This window comes from Xiphophorus couchianus, chromosome 15 (genome assembly GCF_001444195.1).
Source record: "Xiphophorus couchianus chromosome 15, X_couchianus-1.0, whole genome shotgun sequence".
Taxonomy (NCBI): domain Eukaryota; kingdom Metazoa; phylum Chordata; class Actinopteri; order Cyprinodontiformes; family Poeciliidae; genus Xiphophorus; species Xiphophorus couchianus.
In genome coordinates this window covers 9,215,952-9,242,109 of record NC_040242.1, presented here as the reverse complement: position 1 = coordinate 9,242,109, position 26,158 = coordinate 9,215,952, and the positions used below count along the sequence as shown (strand labels likewise).

The 26,158-nt window shown below is 37.6% G+C and overlaps 2 protein-coding genes and 1 long non-coding RNA gene across 4 annotated transcripts; 2 read left to right on the top strand and 1 right to left on the bottom strand.

The window, feature by feature from the left end:
- Positions 1-407: 407 nt before the first annotated feature.
- On the top strand, positions 408-7,819 carry LOC114158244 (uncharacterized). Its single transcript, XR_003598371.1, has 3 exons — positions 408-740; positions 6,617-7,384; positions 7,469-7,819. It is a non-coding gene; the product is annotated as an uncharacterized LOC114158244 (long non-coding RNA).
- Positions 7,820-15,893: 8,074 nt separating this feature from the next.
- sod2 (superoxide dismutase 2, mitochondrial) lies at positions 15,894-18,550 on the bottom strand. The gene is made up of 5 exons (XM_028041020.1): positions 18,376-18,550; positions 17,392-17,597; positions 17,108-17,224; positions 16,553-16,732; positions 15,894-16,462 (listed from the first exon to the last, which is right to left on the bottom strand). The coding sequence occupies exons 1-5, from the start codon at positions 18,402-18,404 to the stop codon at positions 16,317-16,319; spliced, it is 678 nt and encodes a 225-aa protein (XP_027896821.1). The 5' UTR covers positions 18,405-18,550; the 3' UTR covers positions 15,894-16,316.
- A 792-nt stretch (positions 18,551-19,342) lies between these two features.
- Positions 19,343-25,832, top strand: wtap (WT1 associated protein). Of its 2 annotated transcripts, none has more exons than XM_028040192.1 (8): positions 19,343-19,537; positions 20,088-20,123; positions 20,234-20,289; positions 20,386-20,444; positions 20,534-20,661; positions 21,757-21,935; positions 24,394-24,548; positions 24,637-25,832. In XM_028040192.1, exons 2-8 carry the CDS (start codon positions 20,094-20,096, stop codon positions 25,293-25,295), a joined length of 1,266 nt encoding a protein of 421 aa, XP_027895993.1. In that variant the 5' UTR covers positions 19,343-19,537; positions 20,088-20,093; the 3' UTR covers positions 25,296-25,832. The 2 variants fall into 2 exon arrangements, with proteins under 2 accessions (XP_027895993.1, XP_027895994.1); XM_028040193.1 differs by lacking the exon at positions 19,343-19,537 and adding an exon at positions 19,729-19,751.
- Positions 25,833-26,158: the final 326 nt, after the last annotated feature.

Below are 26,158 nucleotides of genomic sequence, written 5' to 3'. Positions count from 1 at the left end.
TAGTTGTGTTCAAAAATATGTTGTTAATTATCACTTAACTGCTATTGGAAAGCACTGTAGGGAAAGGATTTATTTAAACACAGAAAGACCCTGACAGCTGTGGAATAAATAGAAAGGTAATTACTTCCGAGCGCTGGCAAATGCTCGTCACACGCCAGCAAAGACATCATAGGTAAACAGTATGAATACAAAAGTAAAGTTCACGTACAAACACACCTTGTCCCAATGATCTGAAGAGAACTTTGTTCCATAAATACACTCGTGTACAAATCTAAAACTAAAGATGGATAGTAAGCATTGCTCTTAGCATATACTTTAGTTGTAGCTCAACACCAAATCCAAATAAAAAGAAAACACAAATACAACACACTGAAAAGCCATTTTATAGCTAAATTTTCCCCCAAAGTCTTATTAATCACTCTGTCTTAAAAAACCACACACAAAAAAACATCCACATTGTGCAGCCAGGAAATGTTGCGAAACAGGAAGATGAGTTCGTCTCAGATTGACTGGCTAAAGCTCTACATGGAAAAGTCACATAACAACAGAGGCTGCCTGTCCTGACTGGCTGAGCCAAGAAACATCCAGCAAACAGAAGCACACAGGGGTGAAGAGGGAGCACAGCGTGGAAGCTTTATGGATGTTGTGCATTCAGGTTCTCTTTGAACAGAGTCGGTCGGTAATCCAACAGTAAATCTAAATCCATGCAGCACTGCCGGGGGAGGACAACCTTTGATACTGTGAGTCCATCTCAATTTAAAGCTTAAGTTTCAACAAAGTAAAACTTAAATGTATAAATATGGTTTCTGAGGTCCCAAAATGAGCCATTTGCTTCAAGAAAACATCAATAACTTTTACATATCTGTGCTGTAGTAAGTGAAATAGAGTTGACAGTAGCAGTTTTCACTTGTGGTGAATATAGAATTGATGAAACCTTTGCTACAAACAAATAAAGCAATAGCAAAGGATATACTAGCTTTTCAAAGGAAGAGATACCAATCTACATGTTGTCATGTTCTCACAATATTATAGAAACAAAACTAAGTCATATGGTAAGAAAACTAATACCATGTATATTTTTGCAAAAGATAGTACAGTCTTGTGGCACAGCTAACTGATAAAGAAAGTTTGAAAAGGGGAGGTTTAAAGGGAAAGTTACAATTATTTGTAGTCTGCCCAAAGGGTGATCAGCAGCTGCTTTGAAAATAGAGCATGCGGAACAGCAATATGCTAACCATTTCATATTGCTGTTGTGCATTTTATCAAAAAAATAACTATATGTACAGACTCATTCAATAAATTTTAATATGAAGAGTCAATTAATTTCAGTAACACCATCACCAAGTGAAACATGTAGATCAATGAGAGGACTGATGCTTAAACACCGTTATTTCTCTTAATTTTGATCATTTTTTTTAAACAGCTGATAAAACATTTAAAATTAGAATATTACATCAGACCAATAAAAAAAAACTCTTTAAAAACAGAAATGGGGGTTTAATGAAAAGTATGTTTAATACCTGCTTAAAAGTTGACATTTTGAAAATGTACTTTCAGTTAATTTCATCAATACAGCAAGTCAGTTCCTGACGAGCTAAAACCTAAAAGTGTTATTTAGACAGGTTGTGAGAGTTTCGACTCTCTAACATCTCCTACTGAGGGATCTGGAACTGTGTGTTTTGGTGAGGGGGAGTGCAGGCTATCAGACTGTCTACTGACCTGATAAGCCTCTGGAGGGATTTCCTCTCTGAGGCTGGGGCTGAACCACACACACATATAGTAAATCAGAATGCTCCGGGCTGAGCAGATGTAGAAGGCAAAGAGCGGCTTTTGTAGGAGATGGTTTTTCCTGAGGAGTCTCAGGAAATAAAGTCTGTACTCCACCTTATTTAGTAACTGTTTGGTATTTGCCCCCCAGGTAAGATTATTCTGTATTTCCATTCTCAGAAAACAGAAGGCTGACTCCCTCTCCACACAACAGATGAATATCTGTTTTTCTCTTCTCAAAGTCAATACCCAGCTCCTTAGTTTTGCTGCTGTTGCAGATTATTGACTCTGCTCGATCCAGTAAGCTCGCTCTCTCTAGCCCCTGTGATTAACCTGAGCAGAGCGGTGTCATCTGCAGACTTAATGATGCTGTTGCTGGGTCGATAAGGGTACAATATAAGCGGATTGTGAAAGTGAACTCAGCACACACTCTTGTGGAGAACTGATGTTGATACTGGGTGCAGTGGAGATATAAGAGGCCATTCTGATCTTGATAGGAAGGTCCAGAAAACTATATTTACTCAAAATATCTTGGTCTGATGTTAAAATTTGTTAGATAAATTTAACTTTCTTAAGTCACTTCAGGTCATTAAGATCTAATAAGTTAAAAAAATTAACATCAATAGTGGCACATAAAAATTAAATCTCAATTGCAATAATTAATTTTAACAATGTTTATAGTCAAAATTTACCCCTAACTCACCCTGGTAAAGTTATATACACACCTATACTAATTTTACATTACCTGCATGTTGACCATAACATGGACATACGTTTAGCAGGGCAACTATTTTTACAGATATCTGGAATATCTGTAAAAATAAAATTGTAACAAATTAGAGGAAAACCAGAATAACCTTAAAAGAGAGAACATGGTAAGTAATTTCAATCTGACTTATTAAACTGTACATTCTAGCATTAAAATATTACTGCTTGCAGACAGGGGTCTTGAACAAAAGTTCATCCAACATCCCCTTTTTTTTTCCTGATGTGTTGCAGTAACAGCTGGACCATTGCAACACTCTAAAAAGGCATATCCAACAGATGTTACCCTCTAAAAAAAGGAATTGTTTGACTCCCTTAGTTTGAAACTCGTTTGGGGAGCATGGGTAAGAATTTAGGGAGATACCACAGCTAACAAGATATTAAACATTGGGCAATAAAAAAATGGCATGAGACGCACTTACTGTATAAGTAGTCTGCCATCTTTGTCCACTCTGTAAAAAGGCAGCTGTTTATTGTTATGTTAAGTCTTACTTCATAAGGCCACTCATGACCATTTAATGTTTTCAGATTGTAGTTTTGCAAGTTTTATTTAGCTTAGAATCCATATTATAAGAAACTGAAGCCCTTCCCACATAAAGACAAACATATATTTAGAGATTTTACAGTGACAGGTTGTTATTAAAGTGGCGCTATTCATAGTTTTTGGCACAGCTCATAATAGCAACTTCCTCTGTTGCTCTTTAAAAGCGTCAAGCAGTTGAAACTCTAATTCAGATAGGCCAAGCAGTGTGACTAACAGTGAGTTTGTGTACCCTGCTACCACTCTGTCCAAGTATGACATAGCTGGAAGTGATGAGGATGAATCTATCTTAAGTAGATTTTATGAGCCAGTAAAGATTCATTGCAACCGCTGATACTCTGAAACATAATGCCTTGCAAAAGTTTTAAACCCTGAGAATTGAAGGGTTTCATCACCAAACAACTACAACCTATTCAATAAATCTGAATATTATTGAAACGCTGATAAATTTTTCATCCTTTGAGGAAGGAGTCTGGGTGTCATCTTCCCCAAATTTCTTTTGGCCTACATGTAAAATATAATATGTGGAGGATCACTGCATGCCACCCTGAACACATGGTAGTGGCAGCATCATTTTGAAAGTTTTGGCAGCAGAGGCAAGGAAGCTGGTTGGAGTTTATTATTTGAATGATATGTGGAAAATGGAATAAAATTCAACCTCTTCTAATGAAACCAAATATTTATGATGGAAACTCAGTCATTCTTTATGCAAATGTCCCCTTTTTAAATGAAGGTCAGAGTCAGTGACTATATACAACCAGAAATGTGTCAACTGTTATATTTTGTTGTAATGTTTTCCCTGTGTAAAATGTATAACACTTTGCACATTCAATAAAAATATTCATTTTTGTGAGCTTTTAAAATTGCAACTGCTTTGCAAGTAATCATCAACTGGGCTTTGTTTATCTATACCCATTAAGATATTTTTATTCTGTATAATATCTGTTTTTGCATGTGTGCATATGTTGATAGTTAGCCCTGCTGATTACTGAAGCTTTTCATGGTTGCCTGGGTTAGTAAAAGACTGTAGCATATGTGCAAGCATGAGGTCACTCACAGGGGCCAAAATGACTTAAACGGATGCTGAATCATCTAACATGGGCAAAGAGCAGCAGAGGTGGACCGGAACGCAGAAAAACAGTCAAAACAAAAGTCAACAGTAGGTAAAAACACCAGCTGCCCTCTTTACAAATAAGAAACTGTTCTTTGAGGTTCACAGCAAGCTAAGGGTCTGTTTAAATAATCACAAGAAGTATTTAAATTGAGTGGAAGGACCTGAAAGAAGAAAGTTGGCGACGTTATCTTTGAAGAACAAGTAAAAAGGTTCAAAGCAGGCTCCCACTAGAAGCCCATGAGCATGTTATACATAGCATTGCGTTTGTGATACAATCTAAATATGAATAGATTGGCCAAACTAAATGTTATTTCTGTGGTGTAAGATTCTGAATATGTGTTGTGTTGCTGGAGCTACAAACACAGAGAGCAGCTGAATGTAAGTATGACCAGATTCTTGCTGCAGGGTAAATGTCTTTTCCTAAGTTGTTGCAAAGTTCTTCCATCACCATTCCATCATCCCTTCATGTTTTTTTAAACTAGGTCATGGAAAACAGCTAAAGGAAAGTCAATCAAAGTTTTTGTTTTTATTATTATTATTATTATTATTATTATTATTATTATTATTATTATTTTATTTTACTATTTAGGCAGGTGCAAAATTTTACCTTCGGGATGATGTTAAATGACAAAAATTTGACTGAATCATAGATGACACATGTAGAAATCAGGCCGTGAGTAATGCATAGACTTATTCCAAGGTGGGCATGTTGATTTGATTTTTTTCCCACTTTTGAAAATCAGATTTCCAAGTGGAATGAAGCCATTATTTATGGGCAGATCTTGACCGAACTCTGTCTAAACATACAAATACTTATATTCAGTGAATTAGGACATGGGTTCTGATGAGACTCATTTGTCAAATTCAAAGTAACTTTTGAAAATAAACGTTCAGAGGCATTACAAAATATCATTAAGGCTACATTTCACTATTAAAAAGTTTTTTATTGGTCTGATGCGCAATATTCTAATCTTAAATTATGCATTTTCAGAAAATTATCATAACTAATAAAAATAAAGGGCTTAGAATCATCAATCTTTGCGTAAATAATATAATATCTTTCACTTCATAAAATAAGCTACTAAAATATAAACATCTCAATTATATTATATTTCATTAGGTAACTAGTTAAAGGAGCTAAAACCAAAAATGTATTTGGAATGCTGATCAACCAGTGTGCAACTTCAAGAGAGAAATATTTTACACAATTCTAAATATTTGAATTTAATGTAAAAGACCACCACAAAGTAATGCATAACTATGAACGCTAAAAAGTGGGAAACTTTGCAAGGCACTACAGGTGAGAGTTCATCTTACAAACAGTGAAAGTTTGCATAGGTTATCAGAAGTTTTTCCAGAAAGAAACAGTCTATAACAAATGTCACCAAATAGTTGAAGCCAGTGGACTTGGGAAAAACCATTAAAGAACCTCAAGACAAATTGCAGATAGACAAGTCAATTAGATCATTTTAAAGGGAGGCAGTAAGAAAGTGTTTGAGTATGAAGTAAGTATGGAGACGAGAAAGAATGCTTTGTGAGCCTCTTTTTCTACCAGACTGCTAGTTTAACTGCCAACAATGCATCTGTTCCTGAACACAGCAGTAAGTATGGAAAATCCCCTGGCAGAAAGATTCTCAATCAGAGCGAGATAAACACACATGACTGGAAACTAGGACATGAACTCTGTTTGCCCTCCTAGGTAACTCTGACCTGTGCCTCTAAGGTTTATCCCCACATATGAACGGGGTCATTTTCATCCATCAGATCCTCTCATGCTTCCCTTCTGTTTTTGTTTTCATTCCCCAGAAGCAAAGGGCTCGTTATGCCACATTCAATAATTTTAAACTAATCAATAATCCCCTAATGGCTTTGGTTATTGAGGTGCAGGCCAGTTTCTAATTTTATTTTTGCTTTTCCTATAGTCACCATTTCACTCAGCACTCACTCTTGTGAGGCCCCGAAGCAGGAGAAGACGAGAGACGGAAAGGATTTTATGGGAAAATGATGTTTTCCAAACTTTGACCTCAATTTTTTTTTCTTCTCTTTGTAAAGTACCTTGTGTTGTGACCCAGTCATTTTTCCATGCTACTTTCTGCTTCTAATTTTCCATGTGGAGATGTGCTTGGACAGACAATGGAATATATCAGGCAAGAGGGGTGAATGGATGCTGATAGATTCTAGCAAACAAAATGACAGAAAGACTTCTACTCTCTCCAGTATGATCTCATCATGTGTGACATACGAAGTCTGGCGAGACACGTTTGCTATGTTTATTAAATCTGAGCATATATTGAAGTTTTAGATTTTTAGTCAGTGTTTATATTCTTCTCTCTGCTGTCGGAGCCCTTGGATGTTAAAGGTAACAAGAGTGGATGTTCTACCACATCCCACCTGTCCAAAAACATATCATTGCAATTCTATTCACTTAGGGGCACACGGTTCCGATGACATCAGCTGCATGACCGCACCAGGCAGTTTTCTGGAGGCCAACACTGGAAGGTAACTGGAACTAATACAAAGGTTCAAATATCCTGCGCATTAAGAAGGGGATCATGCTTTTCCATCTTGTATAATTTAATTGATTAGGAGAGACAAATTGTTCATGTCAAAATAAAAGTGTTTCCTTTAGCTACTGATAGGGGTAGGCAGTCACTTCTTCACTTTGAATCTCATTGTAGTCAGAGATAAAACCAATTCCACCTGTGTAGTAGAAGCTTCATTCTGTGTTTTCTAGGGTTCATATGTTGGCACCGCGCTCCAGTATCAAACCATCACCCCTCTCTGGAGGGTGGGAGCATTTTATGTAGTTTCTGTTTAAATAAAGTCATGCAAAGTAGCAGCTAGCTAGCATGACAGATTTGATTGCTAACTTGTACCAGAGATTTTTGTTGATATTATGTTGTGCTCATGTTGACTTAGCTGTTTTTCTCCTCCTACCATCTCTCTGCAAGTTTAGTCGGGAAGGTGCAGCTTCATTTGGTCTTCATCAAGCGTAACCAGGAGGTGCATTTAGAGGTGCAGGTTCTCCATGACTCCAGATGGTTCTCTCACCTCCAGTTGTAACCCAGCTTCAGCTTAATCAGTGTTTTCTACCAATCTCAGTTTGAGTACTTGTCTTCCTCCTGCAGTCTGTCCTAATTTGATTAACCTCTTCCTGAATTCCTGGATTGTCCTCCCGTGCCACTGATCTCACCTGGGTAAGTTGCAGTCAGTCCATGTCCTCCTGGGATCTGACTCATGCTTCACTGATTTCTCCAGGCTCATCTTTGCCTGTCCCACAGCGCTTCTTGGATTGTCTCATTGTATCATCGCTCTGAATCCCTACTCGTTTGTCCACTCTCCACTGCCTTACCTGCCGCTTCTTTTCCTGGAAACACCAACAAGTAACCAATATTGACAGAATTACTCGCCTGCTTTCAACCAATCTCAGCTTTAGTGGAAATACATACCATCTTCATGATCAGCAGCAAGCCCAGCTCTTACTCTCCCTCAGCCTGCACATCTTCCATTATTCTGCACACCCATATTAATCATTTACCTTTTCCCCCAATGTGGACCCAGCTGGTTTCCCTTTCCTGCCACCGTTTCCACAGCTAGATCCTGTTATGTTCATAATAAACTCTTTTCACTTACCTCATCCGTGTCCGTATTTGTCGCCTGCACCAGAGTCAAACTGCCCAAACATGACAGTTCTGTCTCTGTTATCTGTATCGTCTACTGGATGATACAGTAGGCAACAGTATGCATGTTGCCTTTGATGCATAGCTGTATGCAGTATGTTAATTCACAAAGGTCAACTTCAAGTTCACTTAATCAGTCTGATTCAATATGCTAGAGTTTATCAAGTTATTGTATTGAAATATACAGAACTACTGTATCTGTAATGTTTATGTTGTATATTATAACGTTTCTAATTAGTTTATGTTTTTCCAACAGAACCCACACACAAACCCTACCACACCCTTCAAAATAAAGTACAGTAACTTCATTCCTTTAACTCTATTTTTTTTTTCCATTCTCCTCTGTACATAACAAGTTTCCTGACCTCTAAATCTTTGCGTAATTGCTACCAGCTCAAATCTATACAGTCTTCCAAATACTATCAGCAACGGTCAGAAAATGTTTTGGTGAAATGTCCTTCACATCAAATTGGAAAGCACAGTCCTTTTTTTAAGGATGATGAGAAAAATTTGAACTGACAAACACAAACAGGGTTTTCTCCTCTGAGTCTCGTGCTCTGGTGATCAATCGATTCAGCAATTGCCACATTCTTGTCAAAGTCGGGACCCAGTAAAACACTTCTTCTACTTTCAAAGAGTCTAGCTTGCTTGCGAGAAAAAGTAATTCCCTCCTGGAAGTACAAATTACATCAGCAACAGGAGAAAATCAGCAGCCAACAAATACTGTTGTAGATGCTTTCATAATGAGTTGGATTTCTAATCTAACCTTATCAAAAATGGGAAAAGTGTAATGCACAAAATAAAAGGGGAAATCTCCTGTAGCCTTTGAACATTAAACAATGGCACATTTAAAGATCAAATCTTTCATAACAAAGAAATATTGTAGTATGAGGATTTAAATAATCCCATCATTAAATATGATTTTCTGTAATTACAGCATTAGCCTGTCATAAAAGTAGTGATTCCACATTCTGGATTTGTCAACTGGTAAGAAGTTAGTCCAAGGCTGAACAGAAATCAATGTTATTCTGTTTCAACACTATACATGACCTGAACTTGTAAGGAGAATAACGTCACATCTTGGAAGTCCCATTATGCTACAACCTTATTTATGCCAACAAAAAGCATGTGTACACATAGTATATATCCTGTATATAGTCCTTTCCAGACCTGATCTAACTTTAGTTTTCACATAAGCATGTCAGGTTAACAGCATAACAAGTACTTTTAATGCGACACGGATAGTTGTTCTTGGACTGAATTGTGGCAAGTGTTAGCAGAATGCTCTAATGCCAGGCAGGTTCTAAAGAGCACAACTACAATACAGCTGGGTTTTTACTACATTAAATCCCTCTTTTGTTGTTCTGTTTTATATACGAAATGTAATGTGACCATCTGTTTCAAGTCTAAGAATTTGAGCAAAGAACCTAAGCTAGCCTTCTAGACTCACATTTGTGCATCTGCCAAATACCGTTAAGACTGTTTCCATTCACCGTTGAATGTAAAAACCCTGCAGCAGCAGAGGGAAAAGTTGGAAATAGCTCAAAAGAATAAGAAGTTAGGCCTCAAGTGGCAATATAGATTTAGTGAGCCAAATGAATCATGAAGCTGTGAATCAACTTAATGTGAATGTTGCTCAAACTTTAGCTTCAGTTAAAAGATAAACTTGCAATTTTCATGATGAAACCTTTTGGGGTAAACTGCAACACTTTTAAAGCAAACTGTATTTTCAGGCAAATGTGATATGAAATGATAATTTTAGGTTTTTCAAACAAAAACGGAGTGCATGCTGGATAAATCTATCATTATAACAGAGTTCTGTGTTTCAGTCTGGACAGCTTAAATCAGCTGTTATAGGTACTTTTTTTTCTACGTTAGCATTTTATGTTAGAAGATTTGTCATTCTCTCTCTCAAAACAAAAACAGCTGCTCGTATCTGTACCTTTGAAGAGTGAAAAAAATTAAAGACATGCATTATGGTATTTACATACACTTACAACCAGATATACATATATTTTTTTCATCTTGCATTATGTTGTTTATTACTGTCGTATATGAGACTTATTACATCTTTCATATTAGAATGACTACGTACGGTCAGAGTAATCAACAAGATAGTTGCCTGCATGATTTTTTTTCATTCAAACTTTATTTATTTATACCTTTGTGTACAGTTTGGGTAAACAATGATAATGGCTTAATGACTTTTTAAGCTTCTACTAGATTAAATTATTAAATTGCAGTAATTACAATAATTAGAGACAAACCTGTGATGACGTACTCTAAGGCAGTGCTACCCAACCATGGTCCTCAAGGCAGACTGCCCTGCATGTTTTAAATGTTTCCCTGCTTCAACACACCCCTTTCAGATGATTCAAAAGACTGTTAATCCGCCATCAATTGAAATCATGTGTGCTGAAGCAGGGAAATGCCTAAAACATGCAGGGCAATGTGTCTTGAGGACCAGGGTTGAAAAACATTCAACTGCACTGGAAAAAGATGGGTTCTGTGTCCAAAAATAAACGACATCTAGTGTAAAATGTGTTTCTGAAAAAAAGAAAAGCACCTTATGAAGATGAAGGTTGAAGTTGGACAAGGAGTCATTATCCATAATGAATCAACCCTTGAAGCCATTTCCTTAGACTCAACACAAAAACCCAGATTGCAATTTGCAAATGCGCTAAGGAAAGAAGATCTTAATTTTTGGATGTGTGTCCTGTGGTTTCATGAAACTTAAATTGAAGTGTCTGCCTAAAATGCTCATCGTTATAATTAGAGGAAAAGGAAGAAGCTTGGAAACCTGAAAACACCATCCCAATTGTTTAGGTTTGGGCTATTGGCGTCATGCTGTAGAACGGGTGCGGCAGTTCTTTCAGGATGACAGATATATACTGTATGTGTTACTTTATATATTCTCTCATAAAAAAACTGTTTTGCCATAAAACAACATATAACATATAATGCAAAATATAACATATAAGTTTAAAATATTAACCAGAATTTGCTGGGCAACTCATAATTTAATCTGGCAAAATTTGGATTTTGCCTTTTATTGGAAATAGGTCTCTTCAAATTCAAACACTAATAATGAAAAACAATACAAAAGGAAAGTGGTAGTTTGATTTTCAGTTTAAAAATTAGCATAGGCTAATAAATTGAAGTACTTGCCCCTTCAATTTATTAGAAGTGGTTTTTAATCTTTTACTGTACTTTCTCCAGCAAACTATGCTCACAATGAGCCATTCTTTTCATCATATCCTTGCAGTTCATCTATCATTTTATCTTTGATCTCTCAGATTTTTTTTCTTTTCTAGATGCTTGCTAACCTCATGGCAAACCTTTACCCAAAACAAAATCCATATTTGAATAATTTATAGTGTGTCAAATTTCTACTGAAACTAAAATGTGCTAGTGTGTCTGCTTAAAGAATTACACTGGTGCAAGATGAATATTTAAAGAAACAGCTTTTTTCCATATGTTAGATCCAAGTTAATGCCTGGTCTCATAAATAAGCATACCAATCACTTTGACTTTTTATTTTAGCAAAATTATCTTTAAAAACCTGGCTCATAAGTTGGGAATCTATAAGAAACTGAATGAGCCACCAAGCATTGCTAATGACTTGAAAAGATGTTTTTGTGCCCATCTCTTGTGTGTAAAATACCACCTCCACGGAGACGGATGCATCACGTTAAGTGGGATCATTTTTGGATCATCAAGAGCATTCCCAGGATTAGATCCAGTCTGCTGCGCATGAAGGACGGTTATTGTATTATGGTGCTCTAGCTGCTGGGAATCATCCAGTTTCCCTGAGCTTTCCTCCTCATCTCCCTTCCTCTGACGTCCTGAACCGGCAGCCAAAAAGGATCTGCTAAGTGCTGACTCTCATCACAGCAGGAGAAAAAGAGACACAGATTCTGGGGAGGAAAATGTTTTCATTCTTAGGGTCAAATCCAACAGGATTATTATCACATTACACACCAAAGGACCTTAGTTGCCTAGATGAGTAGTACACTAATGTATGAAACAACATCAGATAATAACAGAAGGACAAATATGTGGAAAGAAATAATTCCCAAACAAACTTGATCAGGGTTCCATTGCTTCCAAGTTTCAAAAAAGCTTATGTACAGATTATGATGATCCTGTAAAATAATTGTTCAATTATGGATACAAGGCTTTTATGTTTGGAGCCATGATCCCTGTATGAACCACATTTTGCAACAATTGGATCTTTCTATTTTTCAGAAAGAAAACTCTGAGATTTCCGTGTGGAATTTCCAAGCCTGAATTAATCCAACATGAACCAAAATGACCTCAGTTTTTGCAGTGATTTATACCGCCATGCTGCCTAAAGGATGTCCCAAGCCTTTGGACTCACTGGAGTAAAGACCAGCTGTTACATAACTACAAATAATTTAACAGACACACACAGTCACACCCTGTTGCTAAAACAATCTTTTCCTCTCTTTTAAAGGCAGACTTTCTAAAGTGACTGAGAGACTTTCAAAGCAGAGTTACGGAAATTTACTGTGCGCACCTTTACTTTATTCTGGCTCCTGGGAATGTGCATCTGTCTGCATGGTGTTTTCACCAGCCATGATGAATCAATCATCCACAGACTGCAGTACTAAAGCTTCCTGTAGAGTCCCACAGCCTCTGAAATGTCTGCTTCCTGGCACTCAGCACCTGGTTGAGCATTCAGACCCAGGCTGAGACCCAAACGGGTGCCCTGAATTTTTCTCTGACACCCTATCTGCCAGGAGCAGTGCATGAGAAGCCCTGGAAAGTTTTACTTCTTTAATGCTGACTCTATTCAAGTCCAACTAGGACAATGGCAGCTTGTGTATAAGACAAACAGTGTAGGTATAGTTCACTCAGAAGCTTGTCAGATGGAACCTAGATGAGCAACGACAATGCCCAGGGCAACAATATGAAGCATTAATAAGATATGTTAAGCTGTAATCAAACGTAATACAAAAATCAGAATTGTAATCTATCAAAGATGAGTCAGAAGGATGAACGACTACACTTCAATTCAGGATTGATATTCATTATGAATTAAATTAATGTCTACTCTTATTAGTTAATAATTATTAGCAAAGACAACAAAAAACAGACACAAATAGATAGAAATACGCATGTGACTAACTCAAATGCTACTGAAAGCTGAAAGGGGAGGCTTCATGAATAACAAATTAGATATTCAGAATGTTTTTAGAAACTTCATTACAGTCTAACTTTTGTCAAAAAAAATTTAAAGGAAGGGGTATGAGGCATAATTTTGAGCAGAAAGCTTTAGGAGGAAAAAAAGAGGAGTAATTCAAAGTTTTAGAACCATGTGGGGGTAAGTCAACTTCTCCCACCAGAACCTAAACAATAAAAATACAAACGTGTGGTCTGCAAATATGTTTGTTCACTCAGAACTGACAGCATCACTCAAAGTCTGCCACAGTTCTGTTTCTAATTTGGCTGGTGGGGAAATTTTAAGCATGTTTTGTGTTCAGATTTGAAGCTCACTAGAAATGGAAAGTTCTGGTCAAGGTCATCGGATGTTGTGGTGGTTTCTCATTTTAAATTTGAAACCAAGTTATACAAGAGAGGCAAAACATTAAAAAATATATATTTTATTCAACTACGGACAACCGAAGCTAACAGAAATACTTATCCATAACCAAATCTGAACAGGGTGATTAGTCCTTGTCCAGATTTGGCTGTGCAAGGCTTCTTGCTGTTTTTTTAATGCCTTAGTTTTACTCAGAACTCTTGGGACACTGCCCTAAGAGACAGAAACTTTCCTCATACGGTTGACTGGCCAATCAGAGTTAGACTTCAGGAAACATACATCCATGCAAAATCGATTCTGTTTTTTTGCCCAAGTCAAATGCTTTAAACTCATGAATAGACCAAGAACGTAAGCATACTATCCTTGAAGATAAAACAGGCTCGTTCCATATTCAAGGATTCAAACGTGTAATTGTTTGACTAAAAAGACAGTTTTCAGAGTTTAACAAATTAATCTATACTTAGACATAACTAATATGTTATTTCTGAATCTGTAAACCAGTTTCTAAAGATTGAATATGAACATGTGTTCTGACAGATATTCAGATAAGACTCTCGACATGACACTTCAAGGTAATAAAAACGTCAAGACTCAAAATGCCATATGGGTTCAAGAGAGCTTCTAATGACTAATGTAAGATTAGTCATAAGAAGCTAGTTTCACAGAAATTTGGAGCAAAGCAGTTTCTATGATTGCAAGGTCATGCGTATGGGTTAATGTTTAGTACATTTATTAAGTTACTTTTATAATTTAGCCAAATAATCAGCTAAAGCCCAAAAATAAATGCAACCGTTTATCCGGCTTAGCTGAGGTAGTTTCAGAACTCATGCATTGACAATGAAAAAATGGATGCAAAACAAACCCTCACGCCAGTATCATTGCATGCCTCCATATACCACAGAGATTCAGCAGCACCAGCAGTTGAGCTTGTGTTTCAAATGATATGTGTGTTGTGGGTTTGAAATAAGCTCAACAAAGTCTGGGCAACTCAGAGGAAATAACTTTAAAATATTTGTCCAACATTTTCCAATTCTCATTCCAGAGGTTATATATTCTGCATTTTGTTCAAATTAAATTTCCTTTTTGCACAAATGAGCCTCAGCAAAAAGAGAGTCTGCTATATTTCTTCTGGTAATCCTCTTATTAGCTAGTAAAACTTTGTTTTTGAGGCATAGCCATATTTGACTTTTGGAACTCCTCTGTTTTGGGTGGTTGAATTCACTTTTCCAAATTAGTTTCCTTTGCCTTCGTAAAGGAAACTAATCGGCCTAGTTATGATTCACTAACCACAATTTATGTACCAACAATAGTTCAACCGCTGAATGTCTTCTGTTGAAACTATTGCAGAACAACTAATGCCATATAATTAGTTGCATGAACGCTTGTAACTGAGTTGACAGACCTGGTTACAGGTCACAGTTATGAGTGGTGCTTTTGTAAATTTGAGCTTGAAAACACTGCCGTCTGGTGGCTGAAAGAAAAAGTGCACAAAGTAAGGCCTCTATTTTCTTCATACAATATGTACGTTTTATTGTGTACACTTTTAACAACAGTGCTGCAGTTTGTTGATGAAAGGTGTTTTGGAGAACGTTCTCATTTCTTTTGCTAGGAAGAGACTGAAAACATTTCCATCGAAAGTACACAGTACTTTGTCTACTTTCTGGACAACCCTTTAACATGATGCAGAAAACGCTGCCCATTCTTGTCCAGGACCTTCTGGAGGTTTAATTCTATTAGAAGTGGGCAGTTTCTCTCTTCTGCTGCTTGCCTACTAAGAATGGGCAAATTCACTGACTCAATGAAAGTAGCTGCACTTCCTTAGATTTTTTTTGTTTATTATTTAGATAACTGTTCCATATGATTATCTAAATTTGACTAATGTGTTGTAATTAGGTTTGAATTACCGTAATTGTATGTGAAATTGAACTCAGTAAGATTCTACACAATTTAACAAATTTTGGACGAAAAAACCCAGAGATGACCTGAGTTGGCGCCATTTAATAACAGAATTAAATCTCAGGTGACTAATGATGAAAATTACACTCAGAAGTTGCAAACTCTCTCAAAGTATATAAACCTCCCCATGTTACCTAATTTGTAGAGAATTCACAGGCAAAACAGTCTGCTCTTAGAATCCAAAGCAAATTACTATGATCATCTCATTAATGCAACCTCTTAAAAACATTTTGTTTCTGGTACTGAAGTGGACATTGCATTACTTCAACTTGTACTTAAAACATAATGGCAACCCAGGCTACTCCAGCAAGGACACACATATTGCTTAAACTAGATAAAAAATATTGAGTTACAGTACTGAAAAGCTCAATTCAGAATTAAAGATGACCTACATTGTCTGATTTCAGTATGAATTATCCAGTTATTCATTCATTGCTGGTAATCCAGACATTACCAGCAAGTGTAGTGTCCAGGACAATTTGTAAAACATAGAAGTCAAGCCTGTACAATTGAAACACTATTTTATTATATTACATCAAAAACATGGACAGCCGTTATATTGTCTGATCCTAGTGTCACTTATTTGGACAAAAACACACCTTTTTAAGTATGCACCCATGTGGCACCAGTTAGTTGGGTATGAAAAGCAAGAGCCAGGTTCTATGTCAAAAGGTGGCCGGTTTTTGTGCGCTTTAACAAGACTCTGGTGGTTTGCATTTGCAGAAGTCTTTGGTTTTCAGATTTCTTTCCTTAATTAAAGGGGATGTGGTTTGTTTTAAACAGCAAAGCACTTTGAATTGTTTATTTTTATGAATGCTACAGACATCTTTGAATGGCAAGTGCTGCTTAACCAAAAATGTTTTTTATATCCATTATTTGAAAGGTTTTGATAAAAGGTGCTATTGGGTGCTGACTAAAGAGCCTTTTCTACTTTTTGGCAATCTGTAGACGTTCTTGCACGTTCTCCCAGTTGATTACATTCCAGATAGCCTTCACATAGTCAGGGCGCACATTCTTGTACTGGAGATAGTAGGCATGCTCCCATACGTCAATGCCAAGGAGAGGGATGAGGCCTACGGTGGTAAAAAATAAATGTACATGACAATGAAATACTAGAAGTGGATGGTCCCATCTGATTCACTTCAAAGCCATTTTAAACAAACCTGTAGTGCCCTGCAGTGGATCCTGGTTAGCACAAGCAGCAATGCGAAGTCGTCCGCTCTCCTTGTCGTAACCGAGCCATCCCCAGCCTGAGCCCTGAACAGCTACCGTGACAGCTGCCATCTTCTCTTTCATCTTCTGGTAGGAGCCAAAGTCCCGTTTGATGGCCTCCATCAGCTCCCCTGAAAGACAGATCTTTACTTTAGAGCAATAACATCCATGATCAGGAGTAAGTCTCAGTAAAACTAACTCGCAGGCTACAAAGTTAACAGTCAGTAAGCAATAAGTGTCCTCCACAGGCTGAAATACTTCAGAAAGTTGTGGCATTTTAAAGCCACCGAGGAAGTGCAATAAATTTTCCCACACTGTCAGTTAGCACATTTCCCTGACTAATCCAGGTCAGGGAGATCAAAACAAAACAAAACACACAACCACTCAAATTATGTCTCTGTAAACTAGCAAATCACTTTGACCTACTGATTTATTCATGTTCAAGTAAGTTTTCTTAAGAGTTAGAAAACTAAAACAAACAAAATAAGGTTTTGTTTCTGCCTCACCTTGGGGTTCACCGCCACTATTTGGTGAGAGATTCGTCCAAAAGATGGTGTGATTAATGTGGCCACCTCCATTAAACTTTAAAGCAGGCTGAAGGGCAACTTGTGCAGTCACATCTCCTAAAATAAGTCACACACCAGCAATGTCAAAATTTAATGAAGAATACCGATTACAGAGAGATGCTTGAGGACACATAAATATGCACCCTTGGAAACGATTCTCAAACTATCCTAATTTTAAATCTGCATTCATGCAGTCCTAAGTGACTTCAGGTGGCCATTTGTACCCTTTGCGAGAGCCTCCTCATATTTCTCCTCCGTAACGTTAAGGTTGTTAACATATGTGGCATGATGCTTGCTGTGGTGTAGCTGCATTATCTCTGCATTGATGTGAGGCTCCAGGGCTCCATAGTCGTATGTCAGGTCAGGAAGTGTATGCTTCTGCCTCGATGCAGCTACCTTACAAATGCTTTGGCTGAGGCTGGCAGCACACCTGGAAAGAAAACAAAACAAAGAAAAGAATAAACCAGTTGTTGATGACACATGTAAACTGAACTTTTCCATTTTTTCCCCCCACTTTACAACTACATACTTCAATCAGAATACAGCATGTGACAGGCTGATCAAATGAAGCACAAATTGATTGTGAGATAAAAGGAAAACAAGATTTTTCTTTGTTTTGAATTAAGTAAAAGTGGAGGATTTTTAAGCAAGCTTGAAGACCAAGGAACATAAAAAGAAATATGTCAGTAAAAATTATTGAAAATTGTAAAGCAGGATTAAGTTTTAAAACATTTTTGAAAGCTGCTCACATAATTGCAAAACTGAACACAAAGGTTTTGTAAAAATGGCAACATTCTAGGGTTATAAGGCAAGTTTGCAGGGCATTGTGGACTAAAGAAAATTAACTATAGATGAACAGGTGAACGTTGATTTAGTTCTGGTTATATAAAGTGGATAAACATCAACTAAATTAGCAAACAGATTCGGCTACATTTAAAAAAAATATTTTTACAAAGCCACGTTTCAGTTTACACGTGCACCGAAACATAAGAATACATAACCAAATTAACCCAAATCCTTTTTTGGTCCACCACAAACTAACATAAAGGAGTAGCTAATCTAACTTAGCATCTGACAAGCTAACTGTTAGCACGCGACATACAACTACACTATTGCAAGTTAGCATTTGACTGCCGCTAGCAAAAGCTCCACTGGTTCTCTATGCAGTTTCAGCGGTATTATTTCTCGGTCATTTTCAGCTGCCTTACCTGCGTAGTTCTCCAGCTCTGCAAAGCATGTTTCCTATAACTCTGTGCAAGATTACAGCAACTCGTGAGCAGTCCAATAAGTAATTGTAACTGCCCTTGAAAGGTGCAGCTTCAAGTTGACAGCCGAAGAGACGGTACTATTATCAGCAGATGTGGGGGTTCGTGAGGTGCGTAGGACTTATATAAGCTTGCGTGGGGACGGCGAATACCATAATAAAGAAGCACAACGAACTCCACGGTAGAATTGAGATTTTTTTAGAATTAAAAAAAACTCTGACAATTCCCATGTTTATCGCCTGAAATAACTCGCATTTAATTCACATGGCCTTGATTAGAATGCACTGTGATCCCGTGAGAGCAACTTGGAGATTTTAATAACTGTTTTAAACTTAGGCATTTATTATTTGTCACTATTATATTATGGAATGCTATACCCTAGCGAAAACAGTATAGTAAACAAATAAAAGATAAATAAAATAAAAATGAAAACGTGGAACCCACAGTGTGAAATGGAACTATCCGTTCCTACGTCACAAGTAATATCGGAGATCGTCTACACAGTGATGAGGACTCGCTCTTGAATATTTGAGTTAATTATAAAAGATTTTCTTTTGGGAAAAAGTAGCCATGTTCCTTAAACCAGTCTAGAATGAGTATAAATTGGTTACAAATATATGGTAAAAAATATGTCCGCATGTATGTTTCAGTCTTAGCCTAACAAGCTATTCTGAAAATACCTTGTATTATGCTCACATTTGTATTTATATATAAATTATATCTAAACAAAATTTATAAAACATTTTTGTTTTTCGGGGTCGAAGATTGCTAACATTTTAATGTATTAACAACGTGAAAGGAAAAAAAAATCAAAAAGTAAATTTTTCTGCAGTTAAAACATTTTAAACAAAAAAAGTAGGAGTGTTATATCTTCCTTTGTGATCCCTCTTTGACATTGCTCCGCAGCAGCCTGAGTGCAATACAACCGCAGCTCGTTCAGAGCCATTCTGTTCTGTCCTCGGTGAGGAAGATGAGAGTCCGGACACCGAAGCGTGACTGAAACTTGCAAATTTCCTTTGCGAAACTTAACGTATCTCTTACATTTGGACCTGCAAGGAATTATTAAAGCCGAGTGTTTCCGGAAACACCGAAAGGAACCAACCTGGTGAGTGCTTTGATGGCGTTAGGCCTGGTAACCGCAGCCAAGAGCCCGCTAGTTTCAGGAAAAGGAGCGTAAGGGAGGGAGTCATTTCCTTCAGCGCCATTTTGTGATAACAAGGAGTCGAACCGGAGCCAAGAATTGAACGTAACATAAGTGACCGTTAAAAACACCGTAGCGTTACATCAGCGGTTTTTTAAATGTTTTTAATGTTTAGCAGGTTGGTAAATGTCATTAGCAATCAGTAGTTAACCTTGGTTAGCTTCTACACGCTGTGTCGCTGTTAACTGTTGGCTGCTGCCACACTACCGAACATTTGGCTCGACAGCGATTAGTAGCTGGTTATGGTAACTTTTAGTGGCGAATAGGTGAACAGCGCTGCAGTATCTATCCTCCATCACACACTCATTATATTTCACTATGTATTCTATGTCTTTGTATTCAAACATGGCACATTTTTATTGTGTTGCCACATTCAGCCCTTGGCAACTGAAAATATGATGTACTGACCTAAAGCTTCGGTTGCTGATCGGTTTTCTCATTTCTTTGCTTCTAGCTCACAATGACCAACGAGGAGCCTCTTCCGAAAAAGGTTAGTCCTGTCCCGCTGGTCTGTTATTAAGATAAATTGTTTGTAGAGCCATTTATTTCTAAAATGGTAACGGAATTATTTGACCAGTCGCTGTTTTTCTCTTCTAACAGGTTCGCCTGAGTGAGTCTGACATGAAAACCTTGACCAGAGAAGAGCTATGTACAAGGTAAACACCCTCTCTGTTTTATGTGCAAGATGATATCTAAATTAATATCTTTTAAGTATTCTAATAACAACTTAAAAAATTCTTTGTGTTTTACAGGTGGAAGCAACACGATGCATATGTCCAGGTCCTTGAAACAAAATATGCAGAGCTCTGTTGTAAGTACATTTGATGTTAGCTCATTATTACATTGGTATTTTTAGCAGTGAAATTCAACCTGATGATGCATTTGTTTTCCACACCGTAGCCAATGATGTGCCAGGACTGAAGGAGTCTGAGGAAAAGCTCAAGCAGCAGCAGCAGGAGTCTGCACGAAGGGAGAACATCTTAGTGATGCGACTTGCCACCAAGGAGCAGGAAATGCAAGAGTGCACAGTATGTATCAGTTTAACATTATTCTATTTTGTATTTAATATGTTTTTTTATTCAGAAAATAGAACTTAATTTTATACTGGAATGCCTGGAATTCTCCTGTTTTGGCCTTCAGATGATGGCTGTATCAATGCTGATGCATTTTCATTTGTAATTCTAATAATGTGAAATGTTAACAACATATAACCCCTTTCAGAAAACAAATTTATGCAATATCAGATTGATTTTGACAACTGGTGGTTGAGAAAAGCCTTAGGTATTTTTCTCATGACTTTGGAAATTTTAAATATTGATCATATTGACCATTAATAATATGAGTGCAAACATTTGCAGTGCTGGCTGTCATGTTTTTTTTCACTCTGGACAGATACATTTTTGTTCTGTTTTTTAACAAACGGTTCTCAAGGAATCGTACAATTCCTTTTTTATGTTTAATTATTAATGCATTACCGTATTTTACAAGGCTTTTTCTGATTGAATGCATAACACTCATCCATGGAAATCTAAGAGTGGTGGAAAATTAGGGATTCTTGCGAATGATGAATGAGCAAAGTGCTGTAAAATGGGCTATTAGGTGGATTTTTTTTTAAAAGAATTAGTATGCAGATTTACTTACCTTGATAATCTGAATTTTGTCATCCAAGTGGTGCTCAAAACTGGTAAAAAAAAAACAACAACACATGTTTGCTGCAAGATTATTTTTGTTACAGATGCACAGTTTCTTAAATTTGAATATCAGCTTGTGCAATTTTCCCACTTACAAATAAATGTTTGGATGCAATATTGTGTTGACTGTTATATGTGGATTGCAATACATTAATGCATCCCATAACAGTAATATATTTGGCCGGTTGGATGTGATGTCATCGACCTTAATGTCTACACCTCATAAATTTTGTAGTGGATATGGTGCTAAAGTGCATAAGGAGGGTTGGAACATTTTAACAAAACAAACATTCATGAGTGTCATAACTGTATGCTTTCCAAATCCAAATTTTTAATGTCAGTTTTGTAGTAGAGAGCTGTTGGCAAATGAAATGAGTGAAGTTGGTTGTACTCCTATACCAGTGACTAAGTTGCATTTGTCGCATTCTGCAGACCCAGATTCAGTACCTCAAGCAAGTCCAGCAGCCGAGTGTGGCCCAGCTGCGGTCGTCCATGGTGGATCCAGCCATCAACTTGTTTTTCCTCAAAATGAAGGCTGAACTGGAACAGACTAAAGACAAACTGGAGCAGGCCCAAAATGAACTGAGTGCCTGGAAATTTACACCTGATAGGTAAAGACAATCAAAATAACTCCCCCCTTCAAACAAAAAGTCAAGACTTCCTCACGCCCCCCACCCTCACTCTCACTGCAGGCATGCAGGAACAATGGTGGGGCGGAAGGCTGACAAAATGCTGTACTGGTCACAAGACTCAGACTTTACAGAAAGCCAGTCACTGCAAAAACAAAACTGCTTTTGTTCTCTTGTACTGTGGCAGCTACATATCACATAATCTAAAGAGAAAAGACAGTATGGTCAGGTGACAATTGTGTTTCAGCTCCCGCCCCTCACCGTCCGAGGGCCTGAAGGAGTCCGGACTGTTCCGAAGAGGTGGTCGCTCACTGCCCGCACCGGATGACCCCTTCCCAACCCCTCAGCTCAAACCAGACAGTTCACACATAAAATAAAGGGCTTATGGGGGAGGTCGTGTCAGGCGGGGAGCATCCCTAGCCTAAAACATCAATTGAACATTTCAAAGAAAGCTTCCATACTTGCTTTTGTAAAGACATTTAACAGTGGATCACATCACACAATTACCTGCTAGTCTTTCTGTGAATTGTAAAGACTTCTGGACAGTCTAGACACATTTCATTCATAAGAGGAAAGTTACTAGGATTAAAAGTAAGACTTTTGGGGGAAGAGACATTAGAACTGATATAAGACTGTGAGCGGAGACAGATCCTCATCCACAAAGGGACTATGGTTCAGGCATGAGGGTCCTTTCGCCCATGCCTTTGAACATGGGCCTCCACACGGTAGAGTGTATTTAAATGTTTTATTTTGTGAATTGTTTCTTTTCCTTGCCATTTAATTTGATCTCTCGTTTCTCTTAAAGCAAACACTTACAGCAGTGTGTGTTGAAACCAAGAGGCACGATTGGTCCTCATCTTTTACACTTGTGTAAAAGTTTGCAGAACAGTTGAAATTCATTACAGAAACACACTGCTGTAGGTGCGCTCCTGTTGTCAAACTGTGAGTGCAAATGTTCTGCAGATTTTCATGTTATCAGTTGATGAGGATATATTGTTTTGTATTGTGTGTTTTTGTGATTGACCAAATAATTTCTTCCACAGCTTAGAAATTAAGTTTCCCAAATATGTGACTCAGACATTTAACTTGTGAAGCTCTCATACTCTTTTTATCTTTTAAAAAGTATTACATTCACTTTACTATAAAGCCAGACATAAAGTAGACCTGCAGTTTTTTTTTCCGATTACAACTAGCATAGCGGCTTATGTGCAATTTCCTAGAACTATTTTGATTCCATGTTAGGGTCATTTGTTCTAGGTGCTAAGCATTCAAACTCAGTGGGCTGGACTTTCACCGTCTGTATGCCCACACATGATGACGATTTTAGTCACTTAAATGCCACAACTCAGGGATAGTGGTGGTCAACATGATGGAAAAAGAAATGTGGGTTACTCCCAGTCGGTATCAATATTTCAATATTTAGGAATGATATTGCATGCTCTTGTTTTGCTGATATCGTGTGGCTTTGGGTTGAAGTTGGCATTTTTATTTTTAATGACTTAAAGAACATTTTTTGGGGGGAAAAATAAGACCAAAATTGTTAATGCAATCAAGTAATTGATATATAGTACAGTGATGACAATAACAAGGTTTTGGTAATTCAGTTTAATCTTAATGATTATCATTGGACACAATTGCTGCTGTCTTTATTATATGTTAACTCATGGGGACAGTACCGTAGGCATATATGTGTTAAAGCATTTGCAGTAATACAATTTCAACAATCACTATTGCCTTCTATACTAGTCAGTTTTAAAATAAATAGTCTTGATAATTGCAACTATAATATATTTTTCTCTTTTCTTCTGTTGAAAACTTGAACAAACGGCATCCTAAGCTGGTTGATTTTGCTTTTAACATTTTCATTGTTTTGTCTTTAAAGGGAATACTTCACAGAATCTGTGCATCATTTATTGTGCACATTAAGTTTGGTACTGATTTTCTTAGATTGAAGCATTTCTTGGTGTTTTTGTGGATGTAATGTTCTGTGACATTGCTCAAATTACTCCCAATACTTAGACACAGTAATGGTGGAAGGGTAAAAAATTTAAAAGCCTGTGATTTTGCCTTCTACAATGTTCATCTTTCATCCATGCGCATTGTGGTAAGTTGAGGTAGACTGAAACATCATTGAAATAGTTTACTTGTCAAAATGTTTGAATTTTTAAAGCATTGGGGTAAGGAAGTTTCTTTATTCATGCTGACTACATTGGTTCAGACGAGTTTAAATGGTTTGCATATATTTGTATTCAACAAGCCCTTTCAAAAGGTTGCTATTCATGTTGAGGCTAGGTCTGATTGGTCATGTGGAGACTTTCTATTAGGGTTGTGGGGCGATGATGGGCTGATACAGGCAGTGGGAACAGATCATCAGTGTCTGCCTGCCTTTTGCATTTGTCTCCTTGTTCACTGTGTGATGTGAGACTTGTTTCCCTTGCAGCCAAACAGGGAAGAAACTGATGGCCAAATGTCGGATGCTGATTCAGGAAAACCAGGAGTTGGGTAGGCAGCTATCCCAGGGACGCATCGCGCAGCTAGAGGCTGAGCTGGCCCTGCAGAAGAAGTACAGCGAAGAACTCAAAAGCAGTCAAGACGGTATGAGCAAACTTCTTTTTTCCCCTCTGTACCATATTTCAAGCAAATTTTAAAATGTCCTTTCTGTTTTTTATATCATCACTTCCAGAGCTAAATGACTTTATTATCCAGCTAGACGAAGAGGTGGAAGGGATGCAGAGTACCATCCTTGTCCTACAGCAACAGTTGAAAGAATCCCGTCAGCAGCTCACTCAGTCTCAGGGCGCTTCAGCTGGAGCAGGCCCCAGTAGGACTTCACCCTCTGCCTCCAGCTCATCTGCCGAACCCTCCACTCAGCCAGAACAGGCCAATGCTCCAACCGAACAAGGAGGAAAAGACTACGGAAGGGTCTCCAATGGTCCAAGCAATAGCAACTCATCCCAAAGGAGTGAGACCACCACGCCTAGCCTGTACAGAGAGGTCAGCAGCGCCGAAGAAGACTTTCCAATGTCCCCTGTGGTTTCCAGCCCCGGTGACACCGAGACCAAACTCCCCAACCACTCAGAGGAGGCGCCAGGAAGTCAGACTGCATCCGGTAGAGTTGGAGGACCTGCCGGTTTCAGAAGCCAGCTGAGTGCGGGGTACGAGAGTGTGGACTCTCCCACAGGCAGCGAGACATCATTGACTCAACACTCGAATGACACAGACTCCACCACCGATCCCAACGAGGACAAGGCTGCCCTGGTGACCAAGGGCGCCAGGACTGCAGGGTCACGTCATGCCCAGAACGGCCTGGACTCCAACACAAGTGATGGCGCGGTTTTGTAATGTACTTAATGTGTTCTGTATTTTTTTTTTATACAGTATAAAAAACAAGGCAGCAAATACATAGTCTGTAACACAGCACCGTTGTCCAAGAAGTTTTGTTTTCACCCTTGTCCCTTTGCCTGTTGTGATGCCTTTGTCACATTTGTGTTGCTTAATGGGGATATAAACAGGATTGATGTTAGATTTGAATTGCGTGAATGTATGATTTAAAACTAGTACCTTTCACTCTGTTTATTTGAGCACGGCTATGCTGTTTAAGCTATTGACACTGAAATCAGGCCGTCTGGTGTTGTAATGTGTCAAGTCAGTAACATCACTAAAAATTTCATTAGGTTCACAATATTCAAGGAGGTAATTTTTAGATGTTGGCCTGTGGGTTTTCTTCTTTTTTTGTTTTAGAATAGTTTTTATTTTCATTGGCAAAAAAATCAGTTTTGACAATTCTGTTAAAATGTTAGTAGTTCATATGCGATGTCCATATTATTCTTCAGCCCTTTTAATGTACTGACCAAATACAAATAAAGATTTTTAATACTATAGAGTGAAACCAATTATTAATAAAAATCAGGAACTTAGTATAAAAGCTCCAATTTTGGGAAAGCTTAATTTGATGTGTTGGGAAAAGGAAGTTCAAACATTGAACTAATTGATGTGCAAAAATAATATATATTTATTTTACATTGTCAGTATTAAAAGAATCATAAAAAATAGTTTAAGACTTGTATTATTCAAGATTTGCATAAACACTTAGAACATAGGGCATTACAGTACAGATCTTATTTTGGTATATTATTTTGATATAGAAGTTGGTAGCAGATTTACTAAATGTTTAATTATGTATTTCAGTTTAAGTGCATGATTAT

Bases quoted from the DNA above. Each gene is read 5' to 3' on its own strand.
- sod2 (XM_028041020.1), bottom strand. From the start codon at position 18,404: ATGCTTTGCAGAGCTGGAGAACTACGCAG. The intron at 17,225-17,391 runs GTACAAATGGCC...GACTTATTTTAG, and splicing joins TGAGGAGGCTCTCGCAAAGG to GAGATGTGACTGCACAAGTT. The intron at 16,733-17,107 runs GTGAGGCAGAAA...TCTGTCTTTCAG, and splicing joins TAGTGGCGGTGAACCCCAAG to GGGAGCTGATGGAGGCCATC.
- wtap (XM_028040192.1), top strand. From the start codon at position 20,094: ATGACCAACGAGGAGCCTCTTCCGAAAAAG. The intron at 20,124-20,233 runs GTTAGTCCTGTC...CTCTTCTAACAG, and splicing joins AGGAGCCTCTTCCGAAAAAG to GTTCGCCTGAGTGAGTCTGA. The intron at 20,445-20,533 runs GTAAGTACATTT...TCCACACCGTAG, and splicing joins AAAATATGCAGAGCTCTGTT to CCAATGATGTGCCAGGACTG.